At 38.6% G+C, this 18,619-nt stretch overlaps 1 protein-coding gene across 5 annotated transcripts in view; it reads left to right on the top strand.

Annotated features, from left to right (window-relative positions):
- The window catches only part of EPC1 (enhancer of polycomb homolog 1), a 99,203-nt gene extending 82,114 nt beyond the window's left edge, over positions 1-17,089 (top strand). The window contains exons 6-15 of one of the 5 annotated variants that reach the window (XM_040248050.1): positions 760-919; positions 1,883-2,059; positions 2,140-2,229; positions 2,316-2,464; positions 4,182-4,534; positions 11,930-12,048; positions 12,128-12,214; positions 13,198-13,339; positions 13,447-13,810; positions 15,690-17,089. In XM_040248050.1, coding sequence (XP_040103984.1) covers positions 760-919; positions 1,883-2,059; positions 2,140-2,229; positions 2,316-2,464; positions 4,182-4,534; positions 11,930-12,048; positions 12,128-12,214; positions 13,198-13,339; positions 13,447-13,810; positions 15,690-15,762 — 1,714 coding nt within the window. In that variant the 3' untranslated portion in view covers positions 15,763-17,089. Of the gene's footprint in view, positions 1-759; positions 920-1,882; positions 2,060-2,139; positions 2,230-2,315; positions 2,465-4,181; positions 4,535-11,173; positions 11,373-11,929; positions 12,049-12,127; positions 12,215-13,197; positions 13,340-13,446; positions 13,815-15,689 lie in introns of those variants that run through there. The other 4 variants (XM_040248052.1, XM_040248051.1, XM_040248053.1 and 1 more) reach the window with 4 other exon arrangements.
- Positions 17,090-18,619: the final 1,530 nt, after the last annotated feature.

Raw genomic sequence — 18,619 nt, 5'->3', positions numbered from 1 at the left:
GAGATTTTTTAGCAGAAAAGTATGAAACAGGGATGGGGGAAAGGCCCGTATTCTTAATACCTAGATAACCCTTCAGTGTGGCTTCCCTGGGGGCTCAGCAGTACAGAACCCACCTGCAGTGCAGGAGACGTGGGTTCGGTCCCTGGGTTGGGAAGATTGCCTGAAGGAGGGCATGGCATTCTACTCCAGTATTGTTGCCTGAAAAATCCCATGGACAGAGGAGCCTGGCAGGCTACAGTTAATGGAGTTGCAAAAGAGCTGGACACAACTGAGCAACTAAATACACACACAATCCTTCAGCAGAAACACGGTGAAAACTTCAGGCTACACTCCCCTGTTTCCAGGTCCCTATTCCCAAAGGAAACCACTATTCAGTTTCTTAGGATTCATTTCAGAATAATTAGTTTTATGGCACAGGTAACTCAAATTAGCAGAAAGTTCCTCAGTACCATTTCAGGCATGAATTTCAATATCTCCACCAAATCTGTCACCAAAATTGCTATGTTAAAATTAAATCCCCCTTTCCCCCACCATGGTTATCTATTAATGGTGGCATGGTAAAGCCATAAGCCAAAAAGTAAAAGAAGCAATAGGATTTATGTAATCTTTACTTTCAATAAGCATTCATCAGGTAGTTTACCTGTAATCTTACCTTAAGTTTCATCAGGGTTTATAGTTAATATCTGAGTTAGTTATTAGTCATCATGACGGTAAGTACTGAGAAGAACTAACTCTGTAACCCTTTTCATACCATTTCAGGTATAATTTGGGTGACTACAGTGGGGAGATCATGTCTGAGGTCATGGCTCAGAGGCAGCCCATGAAGCCCACGTACAGCATCCCCCTTGTCCCCATCGCCAACAGCAGTCAGTTCAAACACCAGGAGGCGATGGACGTGAAGGAGTTTAAAGTTAATAAGGTGATCAGAATGCTTGTGATTTTTATCATTAGAATCAGAGTAAAAAGGAGAAATCTGTTTATAAACCCTACTATGAAAGCCAGCTTTTAAGACTGGCCTATAGATACAGCAGTAGAAATTGCAAAGAGAGATCTTATAGTTTCATTAACTTTTCTTTAAAAACCATAATGCCATAAACTTCATAAAGCTTGATATAAATACTTAGCATATTTACACAAACATGATACTCACCATGATCTGTTTCTTCCTACCAAATACCACTTTTGCCTCTGATCTTCCTTGCCTGTTGCTTCCACCTCAAATTCATCTCTCCTCACCTCTGCCCTCACCTGCCATGTGTATTTCTAATGTGCAACTGTATTCATCGCTCTTGCCTATGTATTTTATCCCTGAGTTGTTTCCTGCTTTAGTGCTTTCGTATCTTTATCCTCTAAAACTGCTCCCCATTTGCTTTCATTGTAGAGCTAGCAAGTCTTTACTGCTCTTTATTTTTTTAATACCTTAGTACTATGGATTTGTTTTCACTATGTTTACAGGTATCTGAAGTTTGCTTTGTGTATATGTTTTCATTATTACTTTCCCAGGATTGATTTGTTAATTCTTTAGGATGAAGGCTAACTAAAAGTTCCTTTTAAAAAATTATCTCCTAGAATTTTTGTAGAAAGTTAAAAATATATAGAAGCCAGCAGTAAGTACTAATTGTAGTTAAAGGATTTCAGGAGAGCTTCTCTTCTTTTACTTTAATTGAAACAAAGTATTTTATGATCCTGTTTAAGTTGTAGGAACATATTCATGTTTTCACAGAGAACAACCTCTAAGACTTTTACATTAGAAAATTACAAAACGTAAGAGTCTTGTATCTCCTATGAGTTCATGTTAGCAGTAAACTTTTTTTTAAAACTTCCCCCAACCTTGAGTTTGTTGACCATGATTTCTAGTGTTTAATTCATGACTGTATTGCAGCAAGATAAGGCTGATCTTATCCGACCTAAACGTAAATATGAAAAGAAGCCCAAAGTCTTACCTTCGTCTGCTGCTGCTGCTCCTCAACAGGCCAGTCCCACCACGCTGCCGGTCTTTAACGCTAAAGACCTGAACCAGTATGACTTCCCCAGCTCGGACGAAGAGCCTCTTTCCCAGGTGAGTGCAAGGATTTTCTGTGAATGCAGATGAGGAACATAGGAAGGCACACAATCTGACGCACTGCCTTTTATTTAAAGGTTCTCTCTGGCTCTTCAGAAGCTGAGGAAGAGAATGATCCCGATGGCCCTTTTGCTTTCCGAAGGAAGGCAGGCTGTCAGTACTACGCTGTAAGTGTGGATTATCTTTGTAAATAACAAACAGTTTACCTTTAGTTGACAAAAAATAAATAACAATTCGGATTTTTCTTTTTAAGCCTCACTTAGACCAAACTGGCAACTGGCCTTGGACTAGTCCTAGCGATGGAGGAATAGGGGATGTGCGATACCGATACTGCCTGACCACCCTGACCGTGCCCCAGCGGTGCATCGGATTTGCACGAAGACGGGTTGGGCGCGGTGGAAGGTGAGGCATCTCTGCTCCTAGCAGAGGAATGTCTTAGATGTGGGTGATGGAGGCAGGCTAAAGTTTAAAATGAGGTGATTCTTCCAAAGAGCTCATTTCTTCCCACCTCCTTTTCTTAACTGTTTTTTTGTTTTGTTTTTTTTTTGACTAAGATATTTTGCCACTTTGTTACTTGTTAAACAACAGTAGCTTTTAATGCATAACTAGTGGTTCCCTAATGGATCTGCTTTTCTTCTCAAAATTGAAAACCTCAGATATCTGTCCTCAGAGGTAGATGAAAGCAAGTGTATATCATGATTACATAAATTGTATGACATTTAAAAAATGTCACGTCTGACCCTTTGTGACCCCATGGACTATACAGTCCATGAAATTCTCCAGGCCAGAAAAGCTGGAGTGGGTAACCTTTCCCTTCTCTGGGGGATCTTTCCAACCCAGAGACCAAACCCTGGTCTCCCACATTGCAGGCAGATTCTTTACCAGCTGAGCTAAAAAGGGAAGCCCAAGAATAGTGAGTGGGTAGCCTATCTCTTCTGCAGCAGATCTTCCCAACCCAGGAATTGAACCAGTGTCTCCTGCATTGCAGGTGGATTCTTTACCAACTGAGCTATCAGGGAATCCCATATGACATTAAAGAAATTACCCAAAATTATTTTAGGCATTCTGGGAGATACTGAGAAAAAGGATTAAATAGGCTAAGAAATGTCGTATAACTAGGACACTGAGTTAACACATCAGAGGAAAGGCTCCTGGCTCCATGCAGGACCTGATCTTGACCTCAGCTTGTCAGGACACCGCGTTTGTCTAGACCTGATGGAGTCTTGATGCTCTGGAGGTCTTTAGGTGAGAAGTTGTGTGGGGAGGGGAGGGATTGCCAAACACATGAAAGCGAAGGAAAAGAAAGACTCATGTATTAGTGAAAAAAAATTAAAAGGCAAAACAGATCAAAGTGCCTTCAGGAAGAAACCTAAGGGTATAATTTACAGTAAATTAATGACTTATACACGTTTCTTTCATTTTTGGTCTTAATTGCAGTTGTTATCGATTCATGTCAGTTTAGAATTATCCAGTTAAGACACATTTTATTGAGTGCTTTTTCAACCTCATCATTAGTAGTGAAAGTTCTCTATGTTGGCTGTATTTTATTCTATACTAGCATTAGTTAGTGTTAGCATTTTAAGATGGATTCATTTATAAAGTTTATATAAATAAAGTAAAAATAAATCCTCTCGAGTGGTGACTTCAAATATTTTGTCTGCAAGAAATTTTAATAGTGTAAAATATCCAAAGATCACATACGTTTATTGTTTTTATCCCACCTACTCCCTCAAAAAAAAAAACTTTTTGCTTAAGGAACAGATACGTTAGCAATGCTTCATAAATGTTTTGGTGCTTTGTAATGGAAGTGAAAGATCAAATTCTCTTGTATGGTGACAGTAACATATGGTTAGAAGGCTTTCTGTTGTAAGGTGGACAGCATACTTTATTCTTCAAGGTGAAGTACTTTCTTCTCTAATCGAACCATTAAAAAGTACAAGAACCTTAACAGAAATTTAGAGTTTAGCCTACAGAGCCAAATACTGAAATGATCAAATTTATAGCTTTTAAATATTCAGTATGAGATGGCTTTGGGGGACTTGGGGAGGTGAGAAAAAAAAACTCTTGTGTAATTTCTGAATAGCTGTTCTACATACATTTTCTGACTGGTTTTTATCAGGGTCTTACTGGACAGAGCGCACTCAGACTACGACGGCGTGTTTCGCCATCTGGATCTGGACATGCTTTCCTCACCACAACATTCTCCAGTCAATCAGTCTGCCAATACCTCAGAAACAAATACCTCGGACAAATCTTTGTCTAAAGACCTCAGTCAGATACTCGTCAATATCAAATCATGTCGATGGCGGCATTTTAGGCCTCGGACACCATCCCTACATGAGAGTGACAATGACGAACTCTCCTGTCGAAAATTGTACAGGAGTACAAATCGAGCAGGCACAGCACAACCCGGGACCCAGACATGCGGTACCTCTACGCAGAGCAAAAGCAGCAGTGGGTCAGCACACTTCGGTACGTTCATTCGTTTTGATGTGTGTTTCTGTAGAAGCCTCGGGTTCCTCAGTTTTGGGAATATGTGGTCTGTTCTTTCAGTGAAAAATCCCCTTCTCTTAAAATAGTATTTTCTTAAAATCTAGGTTTAAGTATTTATTTGAATCCCGATTGTGCATGTGTCTTCATTTAAACATTTCTGCAGACCCAAGAATTTTAGTGCTGTTTATAATGTTTGGCATTTGGCATTTGTTTCCTGTTGCACTTCATGAACCACCAAGATTCAGCTATTTGTTTTCAAATAATATGGAAAGAAAATGGACCGTAAATTGATAGTGGATACTTTTCTGGGCTTTTACTAGACTGCTTTAAAGTAAGCCCGCAACTTGATAGATAGGCACGCTTTTTCTGCTGACATAGTAATTCAGAATAATTTATAAGAGGGACACTAACTTTTCAAAGAACATCTAAGTTTAAGGATTATTCTAATAATTTGGAAGCATTTCAGGTAATATATACTTTAGCATTATATCTACACTGTGAAATGGGTCTCATATAAATGCCATCTACTTAAAATATTCCCCAAATTTTAGTTTTCTATTTTAAAGCAAATGCCAGTTGTTTGAGGCATGTAGATTGTAGAAATGCACTGTTAAAGTTTTTACTGCAGATATTTATAAAGATAATTTAAATACAGATTTTGAATGGGCTATAAAGATAATTTAATCTGTTCCCCTAATTATCTGGTAAGGCTACAGTTAAACCTAATATGAAAATGTGCCTCATTACCTTCAGAAAAGTTTCCATAAATTAATATTCTCTGTGATTAGAAATAAAGTACTTCCATGAAAGGGAAGTCTTTCAGCTCATAAGAAATATAAACCCTTTTCAGAAATCAAGTAGAAGATAATCTAAATTATTCTGAGGCCTACCTAACAAATTACTTATAATCCCATTAATTTTGGAGTCTACATCGTGAAGATTCAGTTTCTCTCTGCTTTTATAGTCTTAAAAGTCAAAAGGATTTTTCAGCATGAAGGTTTTATATGGTGTGAGTGTAGAGATTTTAATAGTATAAACTTATGTTTCCCTGATAAAGATTAAAAGTTGTTTAAAATTCTTTGGGACTAGATGTAGAAAACTGGCTTGTTGGACCAATTTCTTATCTTCTCCACTTCTTAAAGTTGTATAACTATCCTAAGGATCTTATATGATCTTTTTCACATAAATTGTTTTGCTGTACTACTTAAGTGAGCGTTGATAGTGTAACACTTATTTGATTTATGTTTGCCAATGAATGTTAAAAGATGAACATGGAACAATAGTATTACCGAAAATTTAGGTAAAAAATCTTTAATAACTGTGTAATTTTCTTTTCCATTATTTCCTTCCCCCATATATGTAATCAGATTAAATGGGTGGGTTTATCATTTGTTTTCTCTTGCACTTAATTCTCAATTTTCCTGTAAATTTCCTAGATCTTTCTGTATACTTACAGAATTGCTTTAGGGTAACACTTTATTCTTTCATGTTTGTGAATATTCCAGAAACCTAAAGCTTTTCCCTGTAAAGTATATAACAGTGAACTCATGTCATGTGTACCTTTAACTTCATTGAATTCCCCTGGAGAAAAGAAAAACTTGAGCAGTTCAGCTGTTACAGAGGATTCTAAGTACAGTTGAACTAGAAGCGTGAGCCACTCTGGGAATGAGGGGAGTGAGTCTGTTACGGCTCCTTCTGCAGCGTCAGTGCTTGCGTTGCTACCTCACCCTCTGTTAAGATCTCATCTCGTTTGATGTAGTTTTAAAGTTGTTTGTTTTTTTTTTTTCATTTGTCATAGCCCCTAAATGCAAACGAAACTACTCTGTCTGGAATTCAGCCACAAAAACTCTGATCTAGTCTGATGCCAGAGGAAAAACTGGCTGTGATGGACTTAACTAAAAGAAGGAGATGGACTCATCATGGTACTTGCTAAAGGAATTTTTTTAGGCTTAATAGTTACCACACTGACTTTAGACCTTAACCAGTCATTATGTGACATACGAGTCAGCTGATACACTTGCCTGCTATTTTAAGCCAAATATGTGGGTGTCAATTTAGCCACTTTTTATTATTCTGTCATAGTTTTAAATATTAATATGTGTGCTGTGACAGAGTAATGCCCTCTGGACTGATTATCCCTTTTCTGGATAATCCTCTAGAAGTGCCTCTTCTCACTTCCAAATAGGAAACCACATGATGGCATCTGAAGCCAGTCGTTTCCAGCACAGGGCGTGTGCCCTAGCACAGAGCTTCCGTAGGCAAGTGTCAGAGTCTTTTGCTTGCTTCCCGGCCTTCACCACTTTGCATAGCTGTGCAGCCAGAGGGGTCATCAGGTGCTAGAGTGCTTGGTCTTCTGAATACGGTACAGCAGAGTGACACCATGTTAGAGCTTTTAGAACTAGATTTTAGTACTTAAGGATAAGTCGTGTATTTTAAATAGTCTTTAGTAAAAAATGTGATTTGGACAATTTTCAAGAATATTTTTCTCATACTTTTATCTACAAGAATGTCTTTGAGGAATTCGCTGGCAGTCCAGTGATTAGGACTTCACACTTTCTCACTGCCGAGGTTCAGTCCCTGGCCAGAGCACTAAGATCCTACAAGCCATGAGGTGCAGACAAAAGAAAAAGGAAAAAATAAACAATCTTTGAAAACTTGCTGTTGGTTGCATGACTGTTCATTTGCATGTGTTTGAAAGGATAACAGATTCAGAATTAATACCTTTTTTCATAATTAGGAAGGACTCTAATTCAGAAAGACTGAAAACAGAAAAGTGATTTTTAAACCACCATTATATATTCAGGATTTGAATTCCTGTTTCTCAGTGAAATTTTATCAGCATTTTAAGTCATTTTCCTAAACTCCCATCTCTGTAGGGTAGATTTATTTTTGTAAGTCAATGGGAAATTTGTAGCTAGATTGATAGTTTCTAAGTCTCCTTATCTGTAGCTTTCTCAGTAGCACAGTTTACTTCTGTTTGTAGCATTAAAGAATTTTTTTTAGATTTCCATTGGAGTATAGTTGATTTACAATGTTGTGTTAGTTTCTGCTGTACAGCAAACTGAATGGTATACATATATTAATACATTTATCCACTCTTTTTTTAGATTCTTTTCCCATATAGGTCATTATGGAATGTTGAGTAGAGTTTTCTGTGCTGTATAGTAGTAGGCCCTTATTAGGTGGCATAAAATTTTAATCTTATTATAGGACAGTAACTAGATTTGAACACTTGAATGTTGTCATTACTACATTTTTTAAATTTGTAGGACCTTATCCTTATCCAGATATGTTTCAAAACTCTGAATTACTTGCTCAGCAGAGTCTGGGGTGGTCCCCATAGTAAAATACATTAATAGTCCTACAGTTGTGTAGTGAAGTGCGAGAATAGTTACACTCAGTGGCAGGTTTGACCACAAGGAATCTCGTGTTCCAGACATTTGCAGCCAGATGAATTCAGGTTTGGTTGTAGTTTGTTATCAAATGAATTACAACAAAGTTTTGTTTTCAGATTGGGTATTTTAGATAACTGATAAGTGCTTGTGACCTCCATACTATCAATTCAAGCTTACTGATTAAGGGGTCATACTGTAATACTGTGTGGAGTCATTTCAGATATGTTTATTTCTTTAAAGTGACCTCTCTTTCTTGCATTAAAATAATTTTCTGCTTTATACTGCTCAAAGAAATTTCTAATTGATGAGTATCTTTTAAAATAGATGTTTGGGTTTGTTTGTTTATAAAACACAGTGTGTATTCTGGTAACCTAGAATCCATCACCTCAGACTGAATTTTCAAGTTTTGAAATTGTTTCCTTTTTGAAATTATCTGTCACTCTCCCCATACCTCCTCCAATTATTCCACTGATCTGCTCCAGCTATAGGAATGTGACTTAAAGGCCAGCATCCTGAACACCAGACTGTTCCAGGGCTGGTGTACCTGGCACATAATAGTTCCTTGCATAAGAAGTGGATTCATGAAGTTTTAAATTATTTCATCTAAATTCCTACCCTGAGAGAGTTGTTAGAAGCTACCCAAACAGTAGTGGTTTCTGGGCTCTACAAGCATGAGGCACACTGTTGCTACATAAAATGTTGGATTATTTTTTGTAAATGATATTAAATCTAAAACAAACTTTTGTCTGTTTCTTTCTATATTTAAAATCTCATTGGTTTCAGGGTAGTTTAGCAGTTTCCACTACTAAAATCCTTGTGATCTCAGATGAAAGTTTCTTCATCTCTATTATGAGGTTATAGAGGAAATCACCAAGAAACTCTCCTGATTTAACATTCTTTGGTTCTGTGAAATGATTCTGATTCTAGGTTTGGTGATCTGTTCACCAGACCAGCTTGTCCCTCTTCATATGAATTGTAAACTTGACTACCACACCATATCTAGAGGTAGACATACAACCTAAAACCTTTCGATAGAGATTTAGGGAAATATGGTCATTTTGGTTTATTTCCACTTAGAATTTGGTTAGGCTTTGAATTAGATGGCATTCAAGGTCATCTTAGTTTCTTGTGTAAGGAACAACGTGAAACCCAGTTCAGCTTTTATTTGCCCAAATTTATTACCTGACCTTTGTCCAAGCTTTCCTTACTCATTCATAACAGCCTTTTGGATTGGAATTGTTATTTTTCAGAAGAAATCTAAAACCCTTTAGCATGTTATGTCTTGAAAAGGACTTTCATGATCACCTAATTTAGTACTTGTATATTTTAGATAAATATACTGAGCTCCAGAAGATTAAGTAATTTCCTTAGGTATACTCAGCTAATTATGATAGAGCTGAGAATGAAAGGAAAATCATATCTCTTAGCCCCGAGACCCATGTTTTTGCTTCCATCACTTCCGGCGTGTATGTCACTCTGCATTTCTCCCAGAACGTTTTATCAGAAATGTCCAGGGAAGTGTTTATAGCTAGACTCTGGAGTATAGAGGTATGTACGAAACAGGCTAACATGAGGACCTAAAGTCACAGTGAGTGGTAGTGATCTAAAGTGTTGGTTGCATTTTTTTTAATTTCTAGATCTGCATTAGGAAGTTAACAGTTGTTTAAAAAATGAAATTCACAAAACCCTCAGAGACTGAGGACTGAAATGTTGACTTAAATAGGTAAAATATTTGGAACCTTTATTGAAATCGATTTATAACTTAATATTGCTAATTTTAAGTCACAAACACCAGCAAAGTTCTGCAAAAGAATATTTTTATTCATATAAATGGAGTTCTGAACACAGATCTATTCTAGTGGATGCTAAATTACTGTTTTTTAGGTATGTAATGATGTAACCTTCCAGTAATGGGGTTTTTTTGTTGTTGTTGTTGTTGTTGTTTTCAAGTTTATTAAGCATCTCCTACCAGGAAATTCAAGATTTAGGCAGCTCACTCAAGCTTAGGAAATTAAAGTAGATGTTGCAAAAATGTATTAGCAATACTTAAATTGTCTTTTTGGCATTAAGCAGTTTCTTTTTATGAAATTTTTAAGCATAAAGATAAATATTATGTTAATTATAATCTCTGTTTCAAGACAGCCTTATTTAAAAAAAATTTTTTTTTAAGTTCTGGTTTAACTTATTTCTGTTATATGGAAATGGTCATTTTGACAGAAACGTGCTCTTATGAAACTATTTATGGATTATCCTTTTATCAATAAAAAAATGTATTTATCAATAAAAAAGAATTTTTCCTGCAGAGTTCAGATCTGAGGATTACCAACATAGTAGGAAAAAAAACAGGGCTTCCCTAGTAGCTCAGTTGTGAAGAATCCACCTGCCAATCAGGAGATAATGGGTTCAGTCTCTGGGCCAGGAAGATCCCCTAAAGAAGGAAATGGCAACCCATTCCAGTATTCTTGCCTGGGAAATCCTGTGGACACAGGAGCCTGGGAACACAGTCCATGGGGTCGCAAAAGAATCAAGTATGACTGACTAAATAACAAGAAGAATCTCATTAAAGGACGTATATCAACTAAACAGATTTGTAACACCAAAAATAGGAAAATGAATGGTAGAGTTTTTCCAACAAATGATTTTTTGCCTTTGTAACCCAGGAAATTAGTTCAGCTCAAGTATAAAAGTCTGTGTAAGTACTGCAACTTCAGAGGTTTTCTGAAATATTATGTCACAGTTTTCTGATTTGTTTAAAATATGGTAGAATTTCTACCTAACTTCTAGCTAAGTATTTTCTAGTTGTCCTAGGCAGAAACTCTGCCCCAGAAGATAAAGATTCTCATGAGTTATAAGTGAAAATTGCAAAACTTGATGATGTAATATTCTAAATAAATTATCAAAACATCTTTAAAGATGACAAATTAGTTGACAGTATTTTGAAAACATTAAACCTTAGATTGAGGGAATATGCATGGTTTATAGATTCCCTAGTGACTAAGGATGCATGCTAACCCTTTTTTTTCTGTTCTGAAATAATTCTTACCCAAACACCACAGGCTTCTTAAAGAAGCCTTAAAGTCAGATGTTGTGATTGTATGTACGTTTTTTTCTTTTTTTTTTTTAATTGGCAAAAAAAAAAAAAGAAAAAGGTTTTCCTTTTTAAAAACTGCACACACTTTTTGGGGGGGTAATAAATGAACATTTTTTTGTTTGTTTTTTTTAGAACTGAGCTCTCCATAGACAAACATAAGTAGCATAACACAGTCTTTCCTCAGACATCATTCTGTACAGTAAGCCAACATAAACAACTCCGTTCTTATTGACTGGATTTTTTCCAGGTGGGTTAATTGGGTGGGGAAAATTAATTAACCTTTGGAGCCTCTTTTCTTCCTGTTAAACTTAAAGGATGGGTTCTTTTTTTTTTTTAAAAAAAAAAAGGTAATAAACCAACAACCTTATATTTCATATGGAGGAAATATTTGTAATGACTAAAATTCAGAACTATGTAGAACAGCTAGTATTTCTGCACAGAACTGCTGGAGATCATCTGAATGGATTAGGACAGTAGTATGAATAACTAAAGACACCAGATGGTAATTATTGGATCTCTTCTTAAGCTCAGTGCAAAGCTGAATTTCCAACATGCGGTTGAAAAAAGCTGGTATTACCTTTTACACTGTCTAGCACAAGTGTCACAGCTTACCAAAAAAATAATGGTTTCAAAGCTTGGGAAGTGAGCACTTCTCTTTGGTATGTGCAACTCAAAGTTTCACTTTATTTCTCTTTAAACTCAAGCCACTCTTGTCAAGCGTGGTTATAAAAATGCTGAAATTCTCATTCAGAAGTGATCTTTAACAGGATGCTCAAATGCTTTCATTTTGCGCAAATTTTTTTAAATGCTTAAATTTGTTTTCATATATTGTAAGTTGCATGTGATAGCTTTGCGTTTCTATAAAGTGTTCTCTCGTTTTATGTTCAGCATTTACAGCCGAACAATACCAGCAACATCAACAGCAGCTGGCACTCATGCAGAAACAGCAGCTTGCACAAATTCAGCAACAGCAAGCAAGTAGTAATTCCTCCACCACCATGCCACAGGTGAGGGATTTGTCTGTCTTATGATTATCCCTCATGTTTCCCACCAGAGTTCATCTCTAATTACCAACTGTTGTCATAGAACCTTGCATCTAACCAGCAGAAAAGTGGCTTTCGCCTGAATCTACATCATAGCCACTCTATACAGGGTTTAGAAAGAACATTACAGGTGAGTATAGAAGCTGTCACCCTCTGCTTCCTATTGTAAAAAAGTAAAACCTAAAAGCGCAAATGAAATGGAGACCCTGTCTTCAAGCCTGATCTTGTAGTCTGTGAATGTACCTCTTTAACTTACAGCCCCACCTAGCTCATTATCTGGAGAACTTTTAATTCTTCTTAAAATGTATTAAAAATTATGCTAAAATAACTTCTTTTACTATTAAAAGAAATCACTTTTGAACCTAAAGCATGATAAATATTGGCCATTTAAGCACATTTATAGAACTTAACGGAAGGCTGAGATTTGTGTCTCTAGACATCTGAGAGGAAAATATCATTTAAAAAATTCAAGGGGCCTCTTAATCTCTAGGCTGAGTTAGGATGTAATTGATGTTTTGTTCCTTCTGTTCTAAAGGGGTAGTTACCTTACTGTCCCTTGGCTGCCTTTGGTTGTGTATGTATGTGTGTAAGTTTGGTGAAGGAAGTTTTGCCTACTCACTCATTCATTATCTGAATTTATTCATGCATTGATTCATTGCATATCACTGCAATGTTTTACTAGCATGTTTCTTGTTTAATACTTTGTGTTGGAGGTTTACCATTTCTACATTTTAAAGGTTTATTTTGGTAATTTCATACTATATATTGTCACATAAGATCAAAATCCATAATCCTTGGGACTTCCCTGACAGTCCAGTGGTTAAGACTCCACCTTCCAATGCAGGGAGTGTTGGTTCAATCCCTGGGAACTAAGGTCCAAAATGCGATGTACTACAGCAAAAAAGAATTTATTTTTTAAATTTATAATCCTCAGGTTACAAGATAACCTGAACATTAATCAAATTTATGACTGTCAAGAAGAAATGAAGATATTTCAGTGGTTTGCCACTTTCATTTGTATGCAGACTGATTTTGGCATATAGCTGTGTAGCTTTAATAGTCGTTGGAAACTAAGTGGTGCTGATGAGCTCTGCTCTGTGTTTTCCTTTGTAGGGTTTTGTGTCCAAGACTTTGGATTCTGCTAGTGCTCAATTTGCTGCTTCTGCTTTGGTGACATCAGAACAACTGATGGGATTCAAGATGAAGGAGGATGTGGTGCTTGGAATTGGGGTGAACGGCGTCCTTCCAGCCTCAGGTAGGGAGAGAGACGTGTCAGCAGTTGTGATTGTTTTTGTGACCTACGTCAGTGATAAACCAAAAGCAGAGTTGCGGTTGTTGAGCTGCGTCTTTCCTTTTCCCTAGGAGTATACAAGGGCTTACACCTCAGTAGTACTGCACCCACAGCACTTGTCCACACGAGTCCGTCGACGGCAGGGCCGGCTTTGCTGCAGCCTGCAAGCGTGACCCAGACTGCGGGTTCCCACAGTGCGCCGGGTCACCCGGCGACCGCTGCCAACTCCGCTACAACTCAGGTTCTGATTGGGAACAACATTCGATTGACTGTACCTTCATCAGTTGCCACTGTAAACTCTCTCACCCCTATAAATGCACGACACATACCTAGGACTTTAAGTGCTGTCCCGCCGTCTGCCTTAAAGCTGGCTGCTGCAGCAAGCTGTCAAGTTTCCAAGGTCCCGTCGTCGTCCTCTGTGGATGCCGCCCCACGGTGAGTAGTTTCCGAAGCGCGGAGTGTTGAAAATAAGAGATCTAGCTTAAGTTCTCTGGCACTGCTCTCTACTTATTTCTTTGTGTTTTGTTTTTCCTTTCTGGTTTTCTGGGGGGTTTTTCGTTTGTTCTTGGCCATGCCTTGTGACTTGTGAGATCTTAGTTCCCCGACCAGGAATTGAACCCGAGTCACAGTAGTGAAAGCGCACACTCATAACCACTGGACTGCCAGAGAATTCCCTATGTTTTTTGCTCTTTTCCTTATATACATTAAAAATGTATAGATGAGAATTCCTTATTTTTGTAAGAACTAAACAGGTAAATGTTGTAATTACATACTGCTGAGAATTTGAACTAAATGGCATATAGTGAATATAGCATCTATAATTGGGACATCATTTTCTTTGTATAATAAGAGCTTATAGTACTTTCACCTTTTATTCCACCTTTGGATGGAAGGAGTTCTCTGTAGAATGTTTCTTTTGCTTATAATTTCTTCCACAGCTTTTCAAGTGGACAGAATTGATAGAACCCACCATGGCTAGTCACTAAGCTACTCTGAATACTGTAAATAATGTAAAGGGTTACAGTATTCATGTCACGTCAACTTTTAATCATTATTTTATACTATGCTAACTTGTTTTCTTAGGTTTCAATAGATGGTTTAGAATGTTTGCCCAGGCTCTATTCTGTTTTAAATATTAACAGTAATTAAAATCTTGCTGTCTACAAAGTACTTTGCTGAAAAAATAAGCGAAAGACAAGGAGTTTTCAGTTTAGTTAGAGGACAAGCATAAAAGTGTGAAAAGTTAAATAATAGAATTGTAGGTAATAGGTAAAAATTGTTCTGGCAGTGTCACAAACCATTATATGTTTGTCATTAATTGTATAGATTGTGGCTATAATTTTAATATATATTTTTACACCTGGGGTATTCTGGGAATGTTCTAGAAAATGAGATTTCATCTTGGTTGGGCAAAGAGGAAAAGGAGAAAGGGGGGGGGAAATACAGATGTGACCGGAGGTTAACAGGTAACTAGTCTGTCTAGAGATTTGGAAAGGTTAGTGGTAGGAGGAGGCTGGACTTTGTCTTGAATGCCAGGCTGATCCATAGATGTCCTTAGCTGGGAGTGGCCCCAGGCAGTGGGGCAAGCTTTGTAGCAGCAGACTATAGCTATTAGTTTCTGACCCAAGCATCCTTTCTCCTTTTGAACTTTAAGTGTGTGCTCAGTTGCTTCAGTCATGTCTGCCTCTTTGCAGCCCCATGGACAGTAGCCCACCAGCTCCTCTGTCTGTGGGATTTCCCAGACAAGAATACTGGAGAGGGTTGTCATCCCCTTTTCCAGGGGAGCTTCCTGACCCAGGGATCAAACCTGCATCCTCCTGCATTGCAGGTGGATTCTTTACCACTGAACCACTGGGGATGCCCCTGAACTTAAGAAGTGGTCATCATCTGCTGGAGACTCATCCCATTTTCGTTAGTATTCTGGGTGTAGTTAAAACTAGTCAATAAATGATTGCTTTTACTTAAGAACAGTGGAAGGGCTGGAGCGGCTAAGACCCTGGTCTTCTGATTGTTCAGCTCCACGTGGAGAAAGAACCAGACTTGAAGGCCTGATGTGAATGACCGTCATTCACTTCGCTCCTCTTTAAAGTTCTTAGCAAAAGTTTAATAAAGGAGGAAATTGAAACTCTAAAGTGTGGTTATTCTTTATGTGTTTAAAGCATCAGGGTTTATAGCCCTCTGCTTGCTGTCCTGTCCCAAAAGAGTCAGATTTCTTTCGGTTATTAAAAACATCTAGACCTTTCATTGGGAAGGTCATCTCGATTGCTTAAGTTGCCTGCGGAGAAGTAATCTATTGTCCTCCTTTTTTCAACAGGGAAAATCATGACTCAGAAAAGCCAGCACTAAACAACATAGCAGACAACACAGTGGCGATGGAGGTGACGTAGCTCCTCAGGAGCGGAGCCGCAGCCTGGGGACTTGACTAGGTGCTATGCATCGGGAGCGTTTCAAATGCAAGGGATGGTGGAATGCAGCACATGCGTTTCTGTGGCAGCTGTGGGGACTCAACAGCAGTGCTCATCTCTCATGCTTCAACTTTTCTTTTCTTACTGTTAATAGGAAAAAAAATCAACATCTGTAAATTAAGAATACAGCAATTATCTGTACAGTACTGCATATTTGTAATACCCTTGTATATACGTTACTTGAATACAGAAATGTTCATTTGTGATGCTTTGCACTTGGGGGCGGGGGGGGGGTGGGAGGGAAATAAATTGCAACAAAGAGTGTGAGATGTGAGATTGTATCGAGATGAAGTGTCATCACATCATGTGCATGGTGCGGAACCTGCTGTTTTATCTATTTATTGTGCCGTGTTTACAGTTTTTGTACACTGTACCTTCATTGGTTCCTGTGCTGTAGTAAATGTGTTAGGTAGCCGTGGACTCCCTGGTATTTTGTAAATGGTATAACATAACTTGGTTCCCCTCTGGGTCCCTGAGTTTTCTGTGTATCATGTGAAAAAAAAAAATGGTGACATACATACAGAATTTTACAAAAAAAAAAAAAAAAAGGCATCAGTTTTAAAAAAAAAAATGGGGAATGTACTGTTCAATGGGGATCTTCCTGGTCTACTCTCATTAGGACAAGTAACAAGCTAAAAATGAAGTCTCTTGAATCCTCCCCCTCCCTGCCTGCCCGCAGAGCTGCGGGGGTTCTGGTACTTAAAGCACTAATGTTATGTTGCTGCTCTGCACACGGCCCAGTAGTCCCATTTCCTTCCACACCAAAAAAGTGTTAAATCAAGTATGCAAACGGAGTCCTTACAACTGGAGTTTATGTTGTCTTGCCCTTTTTTTAGCACAAGAAGAAAAAAAAATGTACTTTTTTATTGTCGAATTGTTGAAAAGACTTCATTCTTTACTTGTTCTTACAAAAAAAAGGATATAAGGGAGAAGAATGCAGTAATTGCTGTACGTGTATCATCATTCCAGTTTCTAAAAACAGCCAGCCAGCTTTTTTCCTTTTAAGATTCTCCAGAAGGCTGCAAGGCCAGAACCACAAATATCGGGTGCCTTCCTTTGGAAATATTTGACCTCTCTTCTGTGAAGAGAATGGTACTTAACAGACTACTACTAGTGCTTTGTCAGTACCGAAGTCTGAATGCCCAGTCCAATGGCATACATTATCCTTAAGGTTTTTAATCCCACCTGGAAAAAATTGTGATAGAATTCTCACAAAATAAACCCAGGGCATTACATGTTGACAAACTAATGTGTAGTGGTCTTTGCTTTTATTCGCAACCCAAGAACTCTTGTGTGACTTTAAACCATTCAATAAACGGGTGGGGGGGGGGGTGTGGGAATGGGAGCAATGCCTTAAATTCACTTTTTCAAGTTATTTATTGAACGACTACTTACTGTGCTTGGGACTATCTTAGGTCCTACACTGGTGAAAAAATTACTGCCCTTGTGAAATTTATCTCACTGGGTGATAAAAGCAGAATGAATCAGTAAAATACAAATTGTGTTGCGGTGAGTATTAGGGAAAAGCAAAGCAGCGAAGGGGAGAAGCAGTGCCAGGAGGAGGTGGAGGTTGTAGTTTCAAATCAGGAACAGCAGTGTGGCTGGTGCTGGTGGCGAAGAAGGGAGGAGCAGGTGGGTCGGCAGGTACCGGGGAGCCTGCTCGTGGGGCGCGGCCTGATAGGTGACTTCAAAGGCTTTGGCTTCTTCCCTGCTGGAGAGAGGGTTTTGGAGCAGAGGAGCAATGTGACGGTAACAGGTTCACTCTGGCCTTGGCTCTCAGGCCAGACTAAACGGGGAGCCCATTTAGGAAGCACATGGCAGTAATCCAAGTGAGCGACAGTAGGGACACGGGTGGTGGTGAGTCGTTGGATTCTGGTGTGCTCACTGAATAGACCGAGGTTCCTGAGAGAAGGGATTGAGGGATGACCCCAAGGTATCTGGTTTGAATAGCTGGCCACAGTTGGAGAGCACTGTGGAAGGAGTGGGCGTGGGAAAAGCCCAGTTTTAGACAGTGTGGGATGTTCACTGGACATCCACGTAGGGGCATCCAGTAGGCAGTGGGAGAGGTCTGGGCTGGAGATCAGAACTAGATGGAGTTAAAGCTGTGAATGGGGGTGAAACCACCAGGACAGTGGGATTAAACCTTGATATAATAAATAAAGCTACCACTGATTGGTTGTTGGAGAGTTGATTCTTACCTTTAAGAGAACCCCCTGTCTCAAAGGGACAGATTTCCAATTTGGATAACTACTATTTGTTCTGTTCGTTCTATAAAAAGAAACAAAAAGCTGCCTTTGCAGCTAAAACCCTGACTGATCAATGTGACTATAAAAATTAAGATTGCTGGGTTCAGGGGTTAAGAATCCACCTGCCAGTGTAGCGCACACAGGTTCCATCCCTGTTCCTGGAGGATCCCACGTGCCTTGGGGCAACTAAGCCCATGGTCTGCAATCGCTAAACCTGCGTGCCCAGAGCCCTTGCTCTGCAAGATGACCAGCTTACACACCAACAGAAGCCCCCACTCGCCAAAACTGGAGAAAGCCCGAGCGCAGCAATAAAGACCCTGCACAGCCAAAAATAATCAAAATTCAAACTGCTGGTTTAAATGTATGCAAGAAGAATTCAGATTAGGATTAAAATTTCTACATGAAACCTAGCACAAGGCCTGGGCCCACAGTCTGCTTGATGAGTGCCTACTGTCCACAGGTTTACAAATGGATTGGAGAACAAGAAATTGAGTCCTTATTGAGCCCACCCTGTTCGAAATGTAAGATGAGCG

This window comes from Oryx dammah, unplaced genomic scaffold (assembly GCF_014754425.2).
Source record: "Oryx dammah isolate SB20612 unplaced genomic scaffold, SCBI_Odam_1.1 HiC_scaffold_10, whole genome shotgun sequence".
Taxonomy (NCBI): Eukaryota; Metazoa; Chordata; class Mammalia; order Artiodactyla; family Bovidae; genus Oryx; species Oryx dammah.
This window is presented reverse-complemented; position numbering and strand designations above follow the sequence as displayed.